Genomic DNA, 16,996 nt, shown 5'->3' on the forward strand with positions numbered 1-16,996 from the left:
AGAACTTGAGTTCGAGTCCAAGAAAGAGTTGAAATATAAGCTGGTTTAAAGAGCAACTTTAAACCAGCTTATATTTCAACTCTTTCTTGGACTCGAACTCAAGTTCTGTCGAAGGGTCATGAGGACTCGAAACGTCAACTCTTTTCTTCTCCGCCGATGCTGCCAGACCTGCTGAGTTTTTCCAGGTAATTCTGTTTTTGTTTTGGATTTCCAGCATCCGCAGTTTTTTTGTTTTTATTAATATTTTGAATCCTACCCTACAGTCCAAAGCACACTCCCTGCAACCTGATCCTCTCGGACAGGGGGAGGCAGTGGCTTAGTGGTATTGTCGCTGGACTAGTAATCCAGAGACCAAGGGTAATGCTCTGGGGAGCCAGGTTTGAATCCCACCATGGCAGGTGGTGAAATTTGAATTGAGTAAAAATTTGGAATTAAAAGGCTGATGATGACCACGAAACCATTGTCGATTGTCATAAAACCCATCTGGCTCACTAATGTCCTTTAGGGAAGGGAAATCTGCCAGTCTGGACAAGGGTAATTAGGGATGGGCAATAAATGCTGGCCTAGGCAGCAATGCCCATATCCTATGAAGAAATAAAAAAAAGTGAAGGCACACGCATTTAACCAGCTCTGTTTTAGCTAAAGATTATACTGATTCAGCAACCTTCTTACAAGGAGCAAATTGCCACCCTTCAGGTTAACATTTTAGTGCATTCCTAGCCCCTGCTTTTCTCATGTTGCTCTTTTTTGCATATACGTTCACTTCTGGTCACATCAAGTCCAGTTCATCCATCAGCTCTGTGCTAATGAGCCTACATAGGTTCCTGGTCCGGCACCACCTCACATTTAAAGTTCTCATCCCTGTATTCGAGCCCATCCATAGCCTAGACCTGGTTTAACCCTCTAATCTACTGCAGCTCAACAACCCTCTGAGAACTCTGCCTTCCTCCAATTATTGCCACTTGAGTATCCCCAATTTTCTTTGGCCTACCATTTCCAACAGTGCCTTTAGTTGTCTAGATCCTAAGTTCTGGTATTCCCTCCCTAAATCTCTCAATCTCTCCTTGAAGATGCTCCCTAAAACTGATGTAATATTTGGTTACTTGTCCTAATATCTCTTGTAGCTTTGTATCATATTTTGTCTGGTAACGTTCCTATGAAGCACCTCAGAAATGTGTTAAAATGTTAAAAATGCTATGTAAATGCAAGCTATAATTGTTTATCATCTTTACTGTAGCGTTCCCTTGATCACCTGATTCTTCTTCCCTGTGGTAAACACTTGATTTATATCTTGGTGTTCTACCCAGTTAACCTTTTGGGTGTTGCTGTCCTCAATTTACATCGTCAAGAATTGTATTTGAACAAGTTCAGATTTTAACTCTTTGGGTGGAATCATCCGTGCCCGCTGGCTTCAGATGTTGTCGGTGGCGTGAGCAGACAATATGGCAAGAAGGCCAAAAATTGGTTTCATGACATTGTGAAACCAGTTTGTGAGCGTCCACTCAGCCCGTTGATGGCGGGCCACACTCCCGCCTCATTGGGAACCTCATTGTAATAAATCTGCATATTATTATAAGGCCAGCCCGCCAGACTCATCCTTCCCCACCTCTCCTCCCCCCCCCCACCCCCAACTCCCCACTGGATCATCCACCCACGTTGGCGTGATTGCTGCCAGTGCAGAACACGTCTTGACAAGTGTGACATGCAGAAGTCGGTACTTACCGCCAGGGCCTTGCTCATATCGCAGACATCCGAGGAGCAGAAGATACTGGAGCCTGACACCAACAGCAAACTGGAGGAACATCCATGGCATGCTGGTTGGGTTTGCATGGACATGGCTCTGCTGTGAAGCAGTGCACGGAAGTTGGAAAGTTACCACTGAGGGTCTGCTCACAATGGATTATGGTCGAGGGGGTGTAGAGGAAGGTCCGGCTGTGTTTGGGAGAGTAAGATGTATCGGGGGTGGGAGAGGAAGGTCTAGGATTGATTGGGAGAGGAAGAGGTGTCAGGATGGGGTGAGGTTGGTGAGGGAATGAAGATGTCAGGATAGGGGGAGGTTGAGGGGAATGAAGGTGTCAGCAGGGGGAGGTTAGGGGGTGGGGAGTACGGGGCGGAGGTTGGGTAACAGGGGAGAAGACGACAACTGGGGAGTCAGGTGTAAGGAGAGTAAAAGATGTAAGGGAAGGAGTGCAGAGAGGGGAGGGAGTCTGTAGGGAGGAAGGAGTAAGGCTGGAGGAGAAAGTAAGGGTCTCTGAACGAGTCAAGAAGGGGGAAGGAGTAAGCGGTGGTGGAGTCTGGGGTGGGGGGAAGGACCAAGGGGAGGAGTGAAGGGGTTGCAAAGGGTTCCCAGGGGGGACGCCCAGGTGAATGAGCAAGGGAGGACTCTGATGAGTCTATGACTGCCTCCTGGGGAGCAAACTGAGGGCGGGCACGATACGAGGGAATGGTGCGAATGAATGATCGAGGACAGAATGAAGTAGTAGAGTGGGAGGGTGAGGGTTCAACAGTTGCGCTAGAAGGTACGGCATGGGTGGTTGGCGGGAACTTGGAGGCCGACATGGATCCTGGGGGTGGGAAGGAGGAGGTCGGGGAGGTGAATGTGGATGGGAGTGGGATTTTCGAGAAGGAAGGGAAACATGCATGTTCAGCTGGACATCCCTGAAAGAAAAGGGTTGTCGCTGGTAGGTGAAAGGTGATGCCAGAGGTGTCAACAGTGATGGGGGGAAGGAAATGGGTAATGGGGGAGGGGAAAAGGCAGGAGAGCTGACAAAATAATTATTCCAGACTATGCTGTCTAAATTGAAAGTGAAACGAGAGTCGTGGTGGGCGAGATAAGGTCTACGTGGGAGTGTGATTATTGGGTGGGTGGAGAGGCAGGTCAGCTCAGATGGACAACTGAAAGCAAACTCCAGCAGGCAGCATTCAAAAGGACATTGAGGATGGGTATGATACGTGAAGGATCTATGTGCTTGGGAGAGTGCTTGCACGAGGCTCCAAAAGGCCCTGCCACAGACACACCTCTCTCTCCAGACTCACTCATTGGCCAGCTGCTCCCTCTGCGGTGACAGAGGACGAGGTTGTGGGGCTCACAGGCAAAGTGGACTTGGAGGGAGAGGACAGCCTCTGAGATTCCTGAGTGGATGACCCAGGAGTGTCCAGCTGCCACTCCTCCTCGTTTTGGGTTCCTAGGAGCCCCAACCTGACTCCTTGAGGGGCAGGAGTAGCTGGAGTGACGTCGAGGTGCCCGTTTTCCTCTTGCGTTGCCGCTGCAGGAACTCACCCATGGCTCCCGTGATGGAGTGGAAGTCTGCACACATCTCTGCATTCTGGTGGATCAGGGCCTCCATGGTGTCTGCCATCGTCCTCATGGAGACTACCACACACACACACATGTGGGCACCACTTCAGAGAGCAGGCGGATGCACTCCTCCGACTTGCATGCCAGTCTGTTTTGGGCTTCCAGCAGCTCTGCGTGATGTTCCCACGCCTTCTGCTGAGTCTGCACGATGAGTTGGAAGGCCAAATCCAGAGGCTTGTCATCTGACTCGGACCTCACAGATGCTTGATCCTAAGCAGCCCTCTGAGTGCCAGGGAGCTTGCAAGAACCTGTCTCCTGCTGCTGTGGATGTGTCCGTGCAGTGACTACCAGATTGTGAACCCAAGCCTGCTCTAGATCTAGGTCCCACTGACGTGCGTGTCTCTGCGCTGGTGTAGGGTGTGGGTAAACGCTGTAATGGGTCTTGCAGGCTCCTTATTTCCAGCTGTTCAATGGAGGGAGTGTCCTTTTGGCTGGAGGTGAGGACCTGGATGGAGCTTAGGGACTGGCTGGTGAATGGGTGTTGATTGCTTCGCAGAGCTCCCTGTGAACCAAAGTAGAGATAAGTAGTGTATGGCAGCACAGTCAAAAGCAAGAAAGAGAGCACTCATTTGCATTGAGAAAGCGATAATGTGGTGCTGGATCCTCAGGTGGGTGTTCGCCACCTACCTCACTGTCACCACTGGCATGGTCCACATCCTCACCAGTCAGCGTTATGGCATGTTCCTCAAAGTGAGTGAGGGACCTAAAATGTAGGCCACACAACCCCCATTTTGGGACCTCTTCCTGCTGATATGAGCAGGCTTCCCCTGCATGAAAATAGATGGAGAGAGTATGACTAGGACACATGGCACTGCATGGAATGTTTATTTGGTGAGCAGAGCCATGGGTAGGATGAGGACACGAGCTCTAGAGGGTATGAGCCTGATGGCATTGTGAGGGTGTGTGTGAGAATTAGTAGCATTGTCTCTTGCGGTGTGAGATCCCTGTGGTTGTGTGATGGAATTGTGCGTGTGAGAGTTGAGTGATTGAAAGAATGAGTTATCCTGGCAGAAAGGATGAGACCATTAATTCTGGAGTGGCACTGGGTGGCTGTCTTCTTTTGCAGGGCATTGGTGCTGACCACCACTGCCACCACCTCCCATGCTGGATTAGTGATCCATCTGCCCATCCAGCATCTAGAGCGGGGTAGAGAACATCACGGCAGGCCTCCACAGTGTTCAACAGGCGCTTGAGGGACACATCACTGAATTGGGGGGCTGCAGTCTTTTTGCCTCTCGGGGCCATCCTCTTTTCCGTGCAGTAGTCATGAGCTGGAAGAACAGAGAGGTGAGGGTGAGGGCGCGGCTGCACTTTAATTGTGGCACCTGGTGTGATGAAGTGGTGAGGTGATGGCATGGTGGACGAATGAGAGCCTGCCTGCCATGGAAATAGCATGTTTCCCAGGAATGCATAATTAATTTGACTGGCTGGCTGATCTTAGCTCACTGCAGGAGTTCCTCAGGGTAGTGTCCTTGGCCCAACCTTTTCAGCTACTTCATCAATGACCACCCTAAATTCAGAAGTAGGGATGTTTGCTGATGATTGCCCAGTGCTCAGCATCATTTGTGACTCCTGAGGTACTGAAGCAGTTCATGTCCAAATGCAGCCAGACCTGGACAATATCCAGGCTTGGGCTGACAAGTGGCAAGTAACGTTCGTGCCACACAAGGCATTGACCATCTCCAACAAGAGAGAATCCAATCATCGCCCCTTGACGTTCAACGGCATTATCATCACTGAATCCCCCACTATCAAACATCCTGGGTGTTACCATTGACCAGAAACTGAACTGGACTAACCATATAAATACTGTGGCTACAAGAGCAGGTCAGAAGCTGGGAACCCTGTGACGAGTAACTCCCCTCCTGACTCCCCAAAGCCTGTCCACCATCTACAAGGCACAGGTCAGAAGAATGATGGAATACTCCCCACTTGCCTGGATGAGTGCAGCTTCCACAACACTCAAGAAGCTCAACACCATCTAGGACAAAGCGGTCCACTTGATTGGCACCACATCAACAAACATTTACTCCCTCCACCATAACGCACGGTAGCAGCAGTGTGCACCATCTACAAGATGCACTGCAGAAATTCACCAAGGCTCCTTAGACAGCACCTTCCAAACCCACGACCACTACCATCTAGAAGGACAAGGGCTGCAGATACATGGGAACAACACCACCTTGCAAGTTCCCCTCCAAGTCACTCACCATCCTGACTTGGAAATATATCGCCATTCCTTCACTGTCACTGGGTCAAAATCCTGGAACTTCCTCCCTAACAGCACTGTGTGTGTGCCTATATCACGTGGACTGCAGCGGTTCAAGAAGGCAGCTCACCATCAGCTTCTTAAGGACAGCTACGGATGGGCAATAAATGCTGGCCCAGCCAGCGAAGCCCACATTCCATGAATGAATATTAAAAAATTGTGGCGGGTTTGCGGTTTTACCTGCCCACTACTGCACTTAGTGCAAATCTGGGACGATTCTGTACTTTGTCTTGAATTTTGAGAATGTGCTTACCAGCTTTGACCTCTACTCTCTTTGCTTCCTGGTTTGTGAGCTCACCAGTAATTTGGGTGGCTGGCTGATCTCAGCTCACATTCTCACCAATTATGGTGTCTTTTGTTAATTAAGACAAAAATCTTCTCCTTTTGAAAGGAAGGTTTGGGGAAGTTCATACTGCATTTTTACTAGCTTGGAGCCTTGTAGCTGTGCTGCTTTTATTCTCTCCCTCTCCCTTTTATATCTCTACTGGTTTATATTCAACTGCACATACTTCATTCTTGATGGTAAATTATTGTTCTAAGATAATTATCCTTTAACCATTCAAGTCATAACACTTTCCAGCTCTAGGCTGACAGGCGTTACTTGAATTAATTGGTATCTTTTTAAATTCTACCATTTTTAAATAAATAATTTGTTGGGGAATGAAGCTTATACTGTATTCTGTAGTCTAATTTCATCAACTTTTTTTAAATGTATATATAATTTGTTTGAAATAGGTTTGTTTCAGAACATCATGTACCATATTTAAACACCTTCCAGTATTTTCCTGAAGAGATGAAACTCTATGGACCCGATATCCGTATCTTTCAAGTACAGGTAAACACTTATATTTGGACTAAACCTTTAATATTAATTGTTTTGCCAGCACAATTTTTTAATGACAAAAAATGCAATACAATTGTCCTCCTTGGAGAAGAGCAGATTGAGAGGAGATTCAATTGAGGGGTTTAAAATCATGAGTGGTTGTCTTGTTCTTGCAGATGACATCTTGCAGCTTTACAAGTCTAAGTCCAAGTTGGATCGCCAAGTCACAGCACTGTGTATTGTTAAGTGGATTGCCTTGAATCCAGTGGCAAAATTTTGTAGAGCACATTCATTCACAATGTGGTGAATAGTCAGACCTTGGTGAGCACAGTTGCATGACGGACTCACCTTGAAATTCCATTTATGGAGGAGTTGTGATGTTCTTGCCTAGAGAGGGTGGATCCTGTTGAAAGTAGACCACTGTTTTCGAGGGAGGTTGAACCCTGAAGATTCTACTGTCAGATCGCTCAATGGATCTTTATTGGCGATATTTCTGGCAGCCCAGAGGTTGTATCGTTTCTCTTTTTTGTCAAAACCTGCATTGCTCAGAACATTTGCAGAGCTTGAGAAAGGTTTGTGAGTCAAACTCTCAGCATGTTTGCCTTCCGTTGCATGTCAGGATGTGGGATATTAAACAGGACTGGGAACTATTCTACAGGTATTGATTTAAGTGCACCACTGATATTCTACATCAATGTGTTGAGGACAGCAAGCATTTAATGTGGTATTCTCTGCTCATCCAAGGGAGCAGTATTCTGCTGAAGAGTATAGAAGAGCAAAGTTAGCAGTACACATGCTGCGTGCCCTGGATTCCCAGCTGGCGTCTGCTGGTTTCCAAATAATGCTTATTCTGGTCTTGGTCTTTTATATGACCTTTTTTGGTTGCTCAGGGTGCATGAGTCTGAGGTAGAGGGTGAGTCAAAAGCACTTGGGGTATGGTTCTTGACCTGTTTCCTGCAAAAGGAGACCTGGAGTTCACTGTTAGCCAGTCGGTTGCTGAGGTGGAAAGCAGTGACCGTGATCTTAGTTGGGGTTGGGCAGAGACGCCAGTATTTGAAACATTGCTCCATCTCTTCTAAATTCTGGGACAAGGTGCTGTAGAAACCATCAAGTTTGGTTCCCTGAGTCAGATTATCTGCATGGGCAAACTTTCTAGAGGTAGTGAGAAGCATGTCGCTCACATAGTTGTCGAAGAAGATTGAAGCTAAAACAAAGCCTTGGAGAAGTGCAGCATTCAGGATCCTTGTGGAGCTTGTTTGGTCTCCGAGTGAAACCCTATACCTTTGATTGCTAAGCATTGAAGAAAGAACACACATTATAGCCTGGCACTGGAAAAGTCTGGCAGCTTTCAACAGAAGGCCATGTCACCACACGGTGTTGTGTGCTGAGGAATGGTATATGAGTGGAACACCTGTCCTGAACATGCATTGGCAGCCAGTTTCATTGTCGATGTGTGTGTGTGAATACTTGGTCAGCACAGTTCCTGCGAGGTCTGAAACCAGCTTGCTCCTTGGTGAGGTTTGGCTCCACCAGTACTGAGAGCCTGGCCAGGAGTAGATACTCAAACAGTTTGTAAGAGCTACATAGCAGAGATATGGACTGATAACTAGCTGGGTCAGCAGCAGGTTTCCCTAACTTGAGGATGACTTTAGCATCTCTCCAGGCTGATGGAATGACATCAGTTGCATCTGTGATTGGATGTTTTTAAAGAAAGAAGCCCGCCAGTCATGTCCATTAGGTCCCAAGTCCTTCAGGAATTCAGGATAGATGGCAGCAATGGGGGACCTGGACAGAGTAGGCTGGGAGAATCTGTTTTTATTGGTGGAAGGATCAAAAACTTGAGAAACCAGTTTAAGGTGATTGGTAAAACAAAAAAACAATGGTGATGTGAGGAGAATCTTTTTTATGCAGCAAGTGCAACCTGGAATGTATTGTCTGAGAGCATGGTGGAGACAGGTTCAATCAAGGCATTCGAGAGAGAATTAGATTGTTACCTGTAAAGGAAGAATCTGCAGGGCTATGCGGAACTGGTGGGGAGCACCACTAGTTAAACTCCTACGGAAAGCTGGCATAGACATGATGGGCCAAATGATCGCCAACTATGCTGTAGCAATTCTGTGATTCTGAATTGAGGCCTTCAGAAGAGAATTGGACAATTATCTGAAGAGAAAAAAAATTGCAGGGCTACAGGGAAAAGCTGGATAGTGGGGTTAGGTGTGTTGCTCTTGCAGAAAACTGGCATGGACATGATGGGTCAAAAGGCCACCTGTGCTGACACCATTCTGTGATTCTATAATACGAGGGTGATATTGTCAAAATAGTACCTTATTTAAAATATATCTCTTAGCAGCTTACTGCACCATCTTATGATCTCGTGCCTAGTATTCTCACCACAGGAAAGTGTAGGGTTTCATCATCTTCCTTGTTTTGTTTTTGCATGTGATTAAGTAGAAGATTGGTTCCAACCAGTCTAAGCAGTACGACACTTATACACAGACAAAGATAATGGTGAATGTATAGTGTAATGTTTGTACACTGAAAATCCATCAAATACAAAAATGAAAATCAAACGCCATAGACCTTCATGGATAGCAATTGTTCTGTTAAGAACTTGAAGAATTTAAAGTTGAGCTTTTGCACAAAAATGTGTTTTACAAAAATGATATTTTGATATCATAATATCTATTGGATTTGTGTCGTGTGTTAAAGCTGCTTTTATGACTTGCACCAGTTTAAGAAAAAGAAATGCATTGGACTGATTGGTGTAGGGTCACATATCTAGATGAAAGTATGACATGCATTCAACTTTGAGATACTTTGAACTTCAGAATCACAGTGCAGAAGAGGCCCTTCGGCCCATCAAATCTGCACCAACACGTGAGAAACACCTGACCTACCTATTTATGCTCCTCCCATTGATATACTTATAGAATATCTTGGGATTTTCCCTACTTTTACCAGCCAGAGCTTTCTCATATCCCCTCTTTGCTCTCCTAATTGCTTTCTTAAGCTCCACCCTGCACTTTCTGTACTCCACTAATGCCTCCACTGATTTGCTTCCCTTGTACCTGCTAAAAGCCTCTTTTCCTTCTCATCGTATCCTGAATATTTCTGGTCATCCATGGTTCCCTGGGCTTGTTACTCCTTCCTATCACCCTAGAGGGAACATGTTGAGCCTGTACCCTCCCCATTTCCTTTTTGAAAGCCCCCCACTACTGCTCTGTAGATTTTCCCACAATTAGCTGTTTCCAGTCTACCTTGGCCAGATCCTGCCTTATTTTACTAAAATCCACTCTTTCCCCCAATCCAAAACATTTTTTTGCAACTTGTCTATTTATTTGTCCATAACAAGCTTAAATTGTACCCCCCTCAACCAGCTTATATTTCACCTCATTTCTATATTTCCTTAGTTCTGAAGAAGAATCATACGGACTCAAAACTTTAATTGTATTCCTCTCCGCAAATTCTGTCAGACCTGCTGAGTTTTTCTAGCTAATTTTGTTTTTGCTTTTGTTTCAGATTTCCAGCATCCGCAGTATTTTGCTTTTAAACTGTACCACGTTGTTGGCGCTATCACTAAAATGCTCCCCCACCACCACCTCAGGCACCTGTCCGGCTTCATTCCCCAGAATTAGGTCCAGCACTGCACCGTCCCTTGTTGGACGCTCTACATATTGATGCCCCTCTCCACTTGCCGCTACCCCACCCGCCTCTCCTCTCACCGCTCCCCCGCCTGACTCACTGCTCCGTTTGCTCCTGACCCTTGCCCACAGTGAGGATTTGAGAGAGAAGACGGCAAACGGGAAGAGTCAGGGAGGTAAGTGGCACTGTGGTGAGCAGGAGAGTCGGGCAAGGAAGTGGAGGGAGTAGGTCAGGGAAGCAGCAAGAAAGAGAGAAGCAAAATACTGCAGATGCTCGATATCTGAAATAAAAACAGAAAATACTGGAAAATCTCAGCAGGTCTGGCAGCATCTGTGGACAGAGAAACAGAGTTAATGTTTCGAGACCGTATGACCCTTCTGCAGTGCCAAAGAGAGGTAGAAATGTGATGGATATTATACTGTTTAAGAGGGGGTGGAGCAGTTGGAGCAAAATAGTCAGGGATAAGGGGGAGCTCAGGAGAGATTGACAAAGATGTCATGAACACAAGCAAGAGAGGGAGAGTTGGCCTGCGGGAGAGAGAGTTGGCCCGTGGGAGAGGTGGTGAGGGGGTGTTAAGTCGATGGAGTTAGGGTTTTTGGGCCAGAAGTTGGGGGGAGTTGACTTTTACACGACACCTACTAATACTCAAGGATATACAGTACTTTATGACCTAGTAGTTAGAGTGGTCGTTTATTTGGATGGTTTGAAATATATTCTTTAAAAAGAGCAGTACAATCGTCTATGTTTTGGCAATCAATGTCGCATGTGACAGATAAATTCTACTTGCTGTTTTTTTTCCCCTATTCCTGGGCATTCTTTCCCTCTAGATCATATGTGCCAAACTTGAGATGATTCAAGAGCACAGTTACATCTTTTATTCAATGGCTTAATTCATTATCAACTAAAGGTTTTTTGGAAAATCCCAAGATTTTTATTATTTTTGAACACAGTTTAAAATCAGAAAACGCCACAGAATATTAACAATAGAAAGATCAAACACCAGCTATCATATTCTTAAATGGCTCGAGAGATCATTACAACAGGTCATCTCTTCGCTTGATTTTTTACATAGAGATTTTTCTCTGAAAAGAATTGCAGAATTTGGCACGTTATCATTCTAAAGAATCTTCTTGATACCTGAAGAGTATTTTTATTACACACAGTTGATAAGCTTTTTCAGACATTGCTCTGAGGCATTTGAAAAAATCTAAAATTCTATAAATATGGAATTGCTGATTTGATTGCAGTCAGAACAGTGCACAATACTTTTGTAAGAGCTGTTGTTTTCTTTTGGGCTCTTCTGTTCAGTTCATCCAGTGCTCAGATAAATAGGAAAGTCTCAGTCCATGTCTATACTAACTGAGCTGATCTCAACTGGAGCATCATTAAAAATGGTGCAGTTGAACTTGATATCCCTTAGGTTAGAGAGCAAGACGTTTGTCATCGTTCCTGTTCCTGATTTCAATTCAGTGACCCCTGTTGCAATTGCATATGTGTAACTTTTGACTTAGAACAGGTTTGAGCTCCAATGCGATGTATTTACCTTCCTTTTTCCCCTACAATAAAGTAGCCAGTATTTCTAGGACAAGTAATGGCTCCCTGCAAGAAATTGCAGAGCATTTGCCAGCTGTAAGTCTACATCCCAGTCTCAGCAAGGAATCAATACTTTAGATAGGGAGGGGAAGAAATTAGTTCGGAAGAAAAATTAACTTGTTTTGTATGAGTACACTAAGGCGAAGTGTAATCTTATGGGTGTATGTATGTGAGTCTTGTTTTTACTCAATCGATTTTTGTGGTTTTGGAATGAGAAGTAGTATTTTGGTTAAGTTTTTTTACTCCTGGCTGTTTCTCTGAATATCTGGGAATATCATAGTGTTTTGAGCAAAGGGAAACATCAAAAAAGTTACTTTGTTAGTAATTTCTATCCTATTGTCAAACAGACTATGTACATCGTTATCCTTACTTTTATGGGGAAGGGGTGGGGATGCATTAGAGGAGGAATCAGGATTGGGTTGACTCCTAAAAGATAGGATAGTATCTGATTATGTTAATCAAGCACAGTAATATTATAATTTCTAATATTTTATGGCACACGTTTATCGTGTTCTGTAGCTTTTTAATTGTTGAGAAATAGCACAAGTGTGAAACTTGCAGTGGTTCACAATAATGAAAGTGGATTATTCCCATAGATGAAATAAATCAGGTGGAATTTCTTAATGAGCTGAGATGAAGAAGAAAGGATTTATTGATACTCTGAATTAAAACTATTCCATTGCAGCATTTGGTGCTGCTCAGTCAAATGGGACAATGTGCAATCCCTTTGGTACTTCATGTTTAGTGAGGAGTGGAACTTGGATGCATATAGCTCATCTTAGTCACCTAGTCTCCGTGGGAGACAGCTAACCAGGGGACTTTGTACTTTGCATACAGACTGAAGTCTAGGGGCAGAATTTTCCCGTCGGCAATTTGGGGGCGGGTCCTGCTCGCCGACAGGAAAATGACACGGGGTGGACGTCGGGAGGAACCCCTGATTTCATCCCAGCCCATTTAAATATTGAAGAAGGCGGGCGGACAGCTAATTTCACTGTCCGCCTGCCAACTTGTCAATGGCCAATTAAGACCATTGACAGGATCATTAAGATAATTAAAGACCTGCCCGTCCAACCTTAAAGCTGGCGGGCAGGCCAGGAGCCCCAGCGGGCTTCTGATAAAACATGAAACCTCATCCACTGTCAGGATGAGGTTTCATGCCATTTTTAAAAACTTTAATAAAGTTTATGTCCTTTTTATTAACATTTCCTATCGCGTGTGACATTGTCACACGAAGGGGACATGTTAATATTTATATTTTTCTATTTTTAATGTTTTTTACACTGTCAGTAATCTCCCTGAGACAGCACTCAGTCTCAGGGAGCAGTGTACTCTTTCGCACACATGCGCAAAAGAGCGCGCTATAACAGATGGAGAATTTCCCCCCCACCCCGCACAGGGAGCGCATAGTGCTTCCTGTCGGGCAGGCTGCCAGGCAGGCCTTAATTGGCCCACCCACTCAAAATGGTGGCAGGCCTCGTTTTGGTGGCAGAGTTCAGCTGCCCACCCGCCGCCGAGCCAGTGGGGCCCACCTGCCCATCAAGGTAAAAATTCTGGCCTAGAAATCCTTCTTACCCTGAATTAATGACTTGTTTGTAGTCTGGTCCTCTGAGTTAATATTTTCCTATGACTTTAAATCCCTCACCTTAAAGATTGTCCCATTAGTTGCACTGACATCTGCTAAGAGGATCAGCTTGCCTCGTTTTTCGATTGTGTTTGAACCTATTTGTCACCCTATCCAAAGTTCATGCGAAGGAAACATGGTCATTTTTTTTTGTTTGGATATTAGTGAGGTGTATGGAAGTTGTTAAGGAAAATGACAAGAACAGAAGAACAGTACTCATCACAAAAAGGATACCTAATCAAAAGTTAATCTATTGAGGTGATGAGTTCTAGTCTCACTTAGTGTTTGTGTGGGTGTGAGTTAATCTTTTGTACCAATGCCAAGTTTTTCAGACTTAGTGCAGCCAGACTGATTAACCCTTACAGTAACTGTCACAACTGCTGCTGTGCTTGCTGTAAGTTCTCTTTATTAAGCCAGCCTAGGGCGAATAAAACATTGAACAATAGAAATGTTATTTCTATAAGGATTGTGGGCGTATCATATAATTAGGAAAAGAAAGGATTTTTCACACTGATCTATTGATGCAAGGGTTGAAAATGCAAATGCTGATTCAGAGATCGGATTGATTCCATGTTGGTCTTGTTCTGGTTTATGGAACCCACCTCTGCCGTGGCTTGACATATATGGTTATGAAAAGGATGGTGAACTACATTTGGCTTAGTCAACTGCTGACTCAATTCACTCCATGACGGTGAAATTCTGGGCATAAACAAAGAGGGGACATCTTATTTTTTTATATTTAAACAAGGGCAGTAGTTTGCTTTGCAAGTACTATGTATGCAGGAACTATTGTTCTGCCTGGCAGTCATCTATAAATATTTTGCTGCACGAAGCAGGTCAATGTGCCGCTTGTCGTCATCATCCTGTGTTTGCTTTCTGGTCTCATGTCTCTTTTCCCAGATTGATTCTTCAATTTTAACCTTTTTGGGGACTTAACCTTTTTGGGGAAGGAATAGTTGATATATGTCTGTGCCGGGTAGTGAAACTGTCATGAAGGTTTAATAATTTTCATAATATTTTCTTGATTTAGTGTAAAGTAGGCTAATGGGGGTAAGTATAGTTAGGTCTGTCTGTGTGTGATGTAATTACATTTGGAGTCAAGTAGACTGCAGGCATTGACTCATCAAAAGAAGCTAGGTGCTTGACATGCTAATGGGTAAACATGGATGTTGGCTTAGCATATAAAGTGTGAAGGGAATTTGCATTTTTAGATAGATGAAGGGAGATTTGGATTTCAAAGGGATCTCAGTCTGTTTACAAATAGCCATATAAGCAAGGCTAAAGAATGTGTTTATCTTTCCCAAAGGTTACTGACAATAAATAGTAGCAACATGAAAGTTTTTATATCATGGGAAGATACAGTTTCCAAGACACTTAAATAATAGAATTACATATTTAAAAAAGAGAGAAACAAATATAAAGGAGAATGAGGCCATGTGTCAGGCGAAGGCATTGAGAGACCTTACAGATGTGTGTGAAGTAGCCTTAATGAAGCCTCCAGTATTTGTGCAGAAGTCTGCTGTCTACCAAAACTGGAGCTGGGAAAAAGTCATTGATTTGTGTTGATTTGCTGGATCTGTTTGAAATTAAAATCTGTTTGGACCGATGCCTTAAAGGGAGTCAGGTTAATTAGGAATTTTAGGAGTTATTAGAGTAGTAATTCGTAGTCCTATAGATGTGCTTGAACTCTTTTCTTTTGTTAATAAATATATTAATGTAGTTTTTTTTAAAAAATCTCAAAGTCTTGATAAACTTATTACTTCTGAATTCAGTGTATGCATCGCGAAATAAATACAAATTGCAAAATCGTTGTGATTAGCGTGATCAAGTTTCCCTCGTGGATTTGATCCACCTGGCACACATCATCTGCTGCGTCATAAACAGAAATACACTTCTATTTCCTGCTTCCAGAGTGCTGATCAGGCTTCCACATCTGCCTTTACAATGCTCTTAAGCCTTTTCACAGGAACTGTTCACATATTGTGAGATTTCCATTTCACAATAGTCATTCTTGTATTCCTCTCATCTCATCTGTCCTGGTTGGATTTAATCCCAAATTGCTGATGTGAAAGAAAAATTAAAATTTTATTTGCTGTAGGAATTAAATTCAACTATATGAGCAAAATTATTTACTAATTTTGAATATCTAAATGATGAGTGTGGGCTCCACCACTGTTTTGCATCCTATGTTCCTTTGTGTGTATGGTTTTGTGTGCATTAAGTAGTGATTGCAATTATTGTTAATACGCACAAATTAACTTTGATTACACCTCTGCTTAGTGCTTAGGGATGTTTTGCTATGTTAAATGCTGGTTGTTTCACTAATTTAATCATATTTCCACCTGTGCTGATCTGTTGTAGTCCATTCCATCCTATGAAGAAATCCAAAGGAAGATGCATCAACTTGCCGAGTTTCTGAACATGCCTCGTTTTCCTGAAATAACTGAGAAGTGTTTTCTCCATCCAGATATACTTTGTATCAAGTATTTGATGGAAGCTAACTTGCCAGGTAGACTAATAGAAATGCATCTCAAACAATACAGTTCAGAACCAAGCTTGTGGGGCTGGGGAAAGATTATTAATGCAAAGTACTTCTCTTGCCTACCGTGGTACTCCAAAGATGCGCTGGGGAGCCTCTCTGGGAAGTTCCCAGGTAAGGGGTTGCACAGCAATTATTCAGAAGTGCCCACTTCCTCTGGACAATTGCGCTGCGCTGGGAACCATCCAAAAATGCTGTTGGGGTTATACCAATAGTTACTCAAAAAAGTTAGAAGAATTAAAACCTCTTATAACTTCTGAGTAACGATTGTAAAGACCTAGACCCACCCCACGGGACTCCCCCCAAACCCCCGCCCCCACCCACCCCCCACAGGACCCCCCTGACAACCCCCCCCACCTGACCTCCAACACCGCACCCCCCCCCCCCCCCCAAACCGCCACCCCTCTGACTTCGGAACTCTCCCCACCCCCCGAACTTTTGATGCAGGCCTCCAGGCAGCTCCAGTGAACGGAAGTGGCAGCGTAATTTTCAAGACCAGGTAAGTAGGTATTTATTTCATTTAATTCCTGCAGACTAGCGCTTTCCGACACTAGTTGGAAGTTACAGCCCGATGTCTTCTTTTAATGTAGAATCTCCTGCAAAGGAAGAGTTTTCTAAAGTTTCTTCTTTCTTCCCATGAAGACTGCTATTTGGGAAGTAGTTGCTCAAATGCCAGGTTCAAGACCTGTTGAGCAGCATCTCCATAGAAAATACAGGAACAAAATAATGGAAATTTCAAATCACATTAAAACCAAAAATTGCTGTAAGTACTCAGCAGGTCAGGCATTATCTTTGGAGTGAGAAACAAAGTTACAGTTTTAAGTCGATGACCTTTCAAGAGAACTGGAAAACACGAACAATGTAACAGGTTTTAAGAGTGTTGTTAAATGTCTCCATTATGATTAATTATTAGATTTTTTAAACTATCTGAAATTGTTGAACCCAGTTTTGAGTCAGAAGGCTGAAAAATGCCAAATCAGAGATGAGATGCTATTCTTCGAATTTACATTGAACTTCACTAGAACATTGCACAAGTATGAACATTGAGGTCAGAGTAAGAATGGGGCAGAGAGTTAAGATGACAGGCAACTGGAAGCTTGATCAGAAATGTTCCATAAATTGGTCATCCAGTGAGCGTTTGGTCTCCCCAA

At 44.0% G+C, this 16,996-nt stretch overlaps 1 protein-coding gene across 2 annotated transcripts in view; it reads left to right on the forward strand.

The window, feature by feature from the left end:
- The window catches only part of taf1b (TATA box binding protein (Tbp)-associated factor, RNA polymerase I, B), a 96,610-nt gene that overhangs the window by 55,600 nt on the left and 24,014 nt on the right, over positions 1-16,996 (forward strand). For both annotated transcript variants that reach the window (XM_041188556.1, XM_041188557.1), the window contains exons 8-9: positions 6,363-6,462; positions 15,668-15,815. In XM_041188556.1, coding sequence (XP_041044490.1) covers positions 6,363-6,462; positions 15,668-15,815 — 248 coding nt within the window. The remainder of the gene's footprint in view (positions 1-6,362; positions 6,463-15,667; positions 15,816-16,996) is intronic.

Source organism: Carcharodon carcharias, chromosome 5 (assembly GCF_017639515.1).
Source record: "Carcharodon carcharias isolate sCarCar2 chromosome 5, sCarCar2.pri, whole genome shotgun sequence".
Taxonomy (NCBI): Eukaryota; Metazoa; Chordata; class Chondrichthyes; order Lamniformes; family Lamnidae; genus Carcharodon; species Carcharodon carcharias.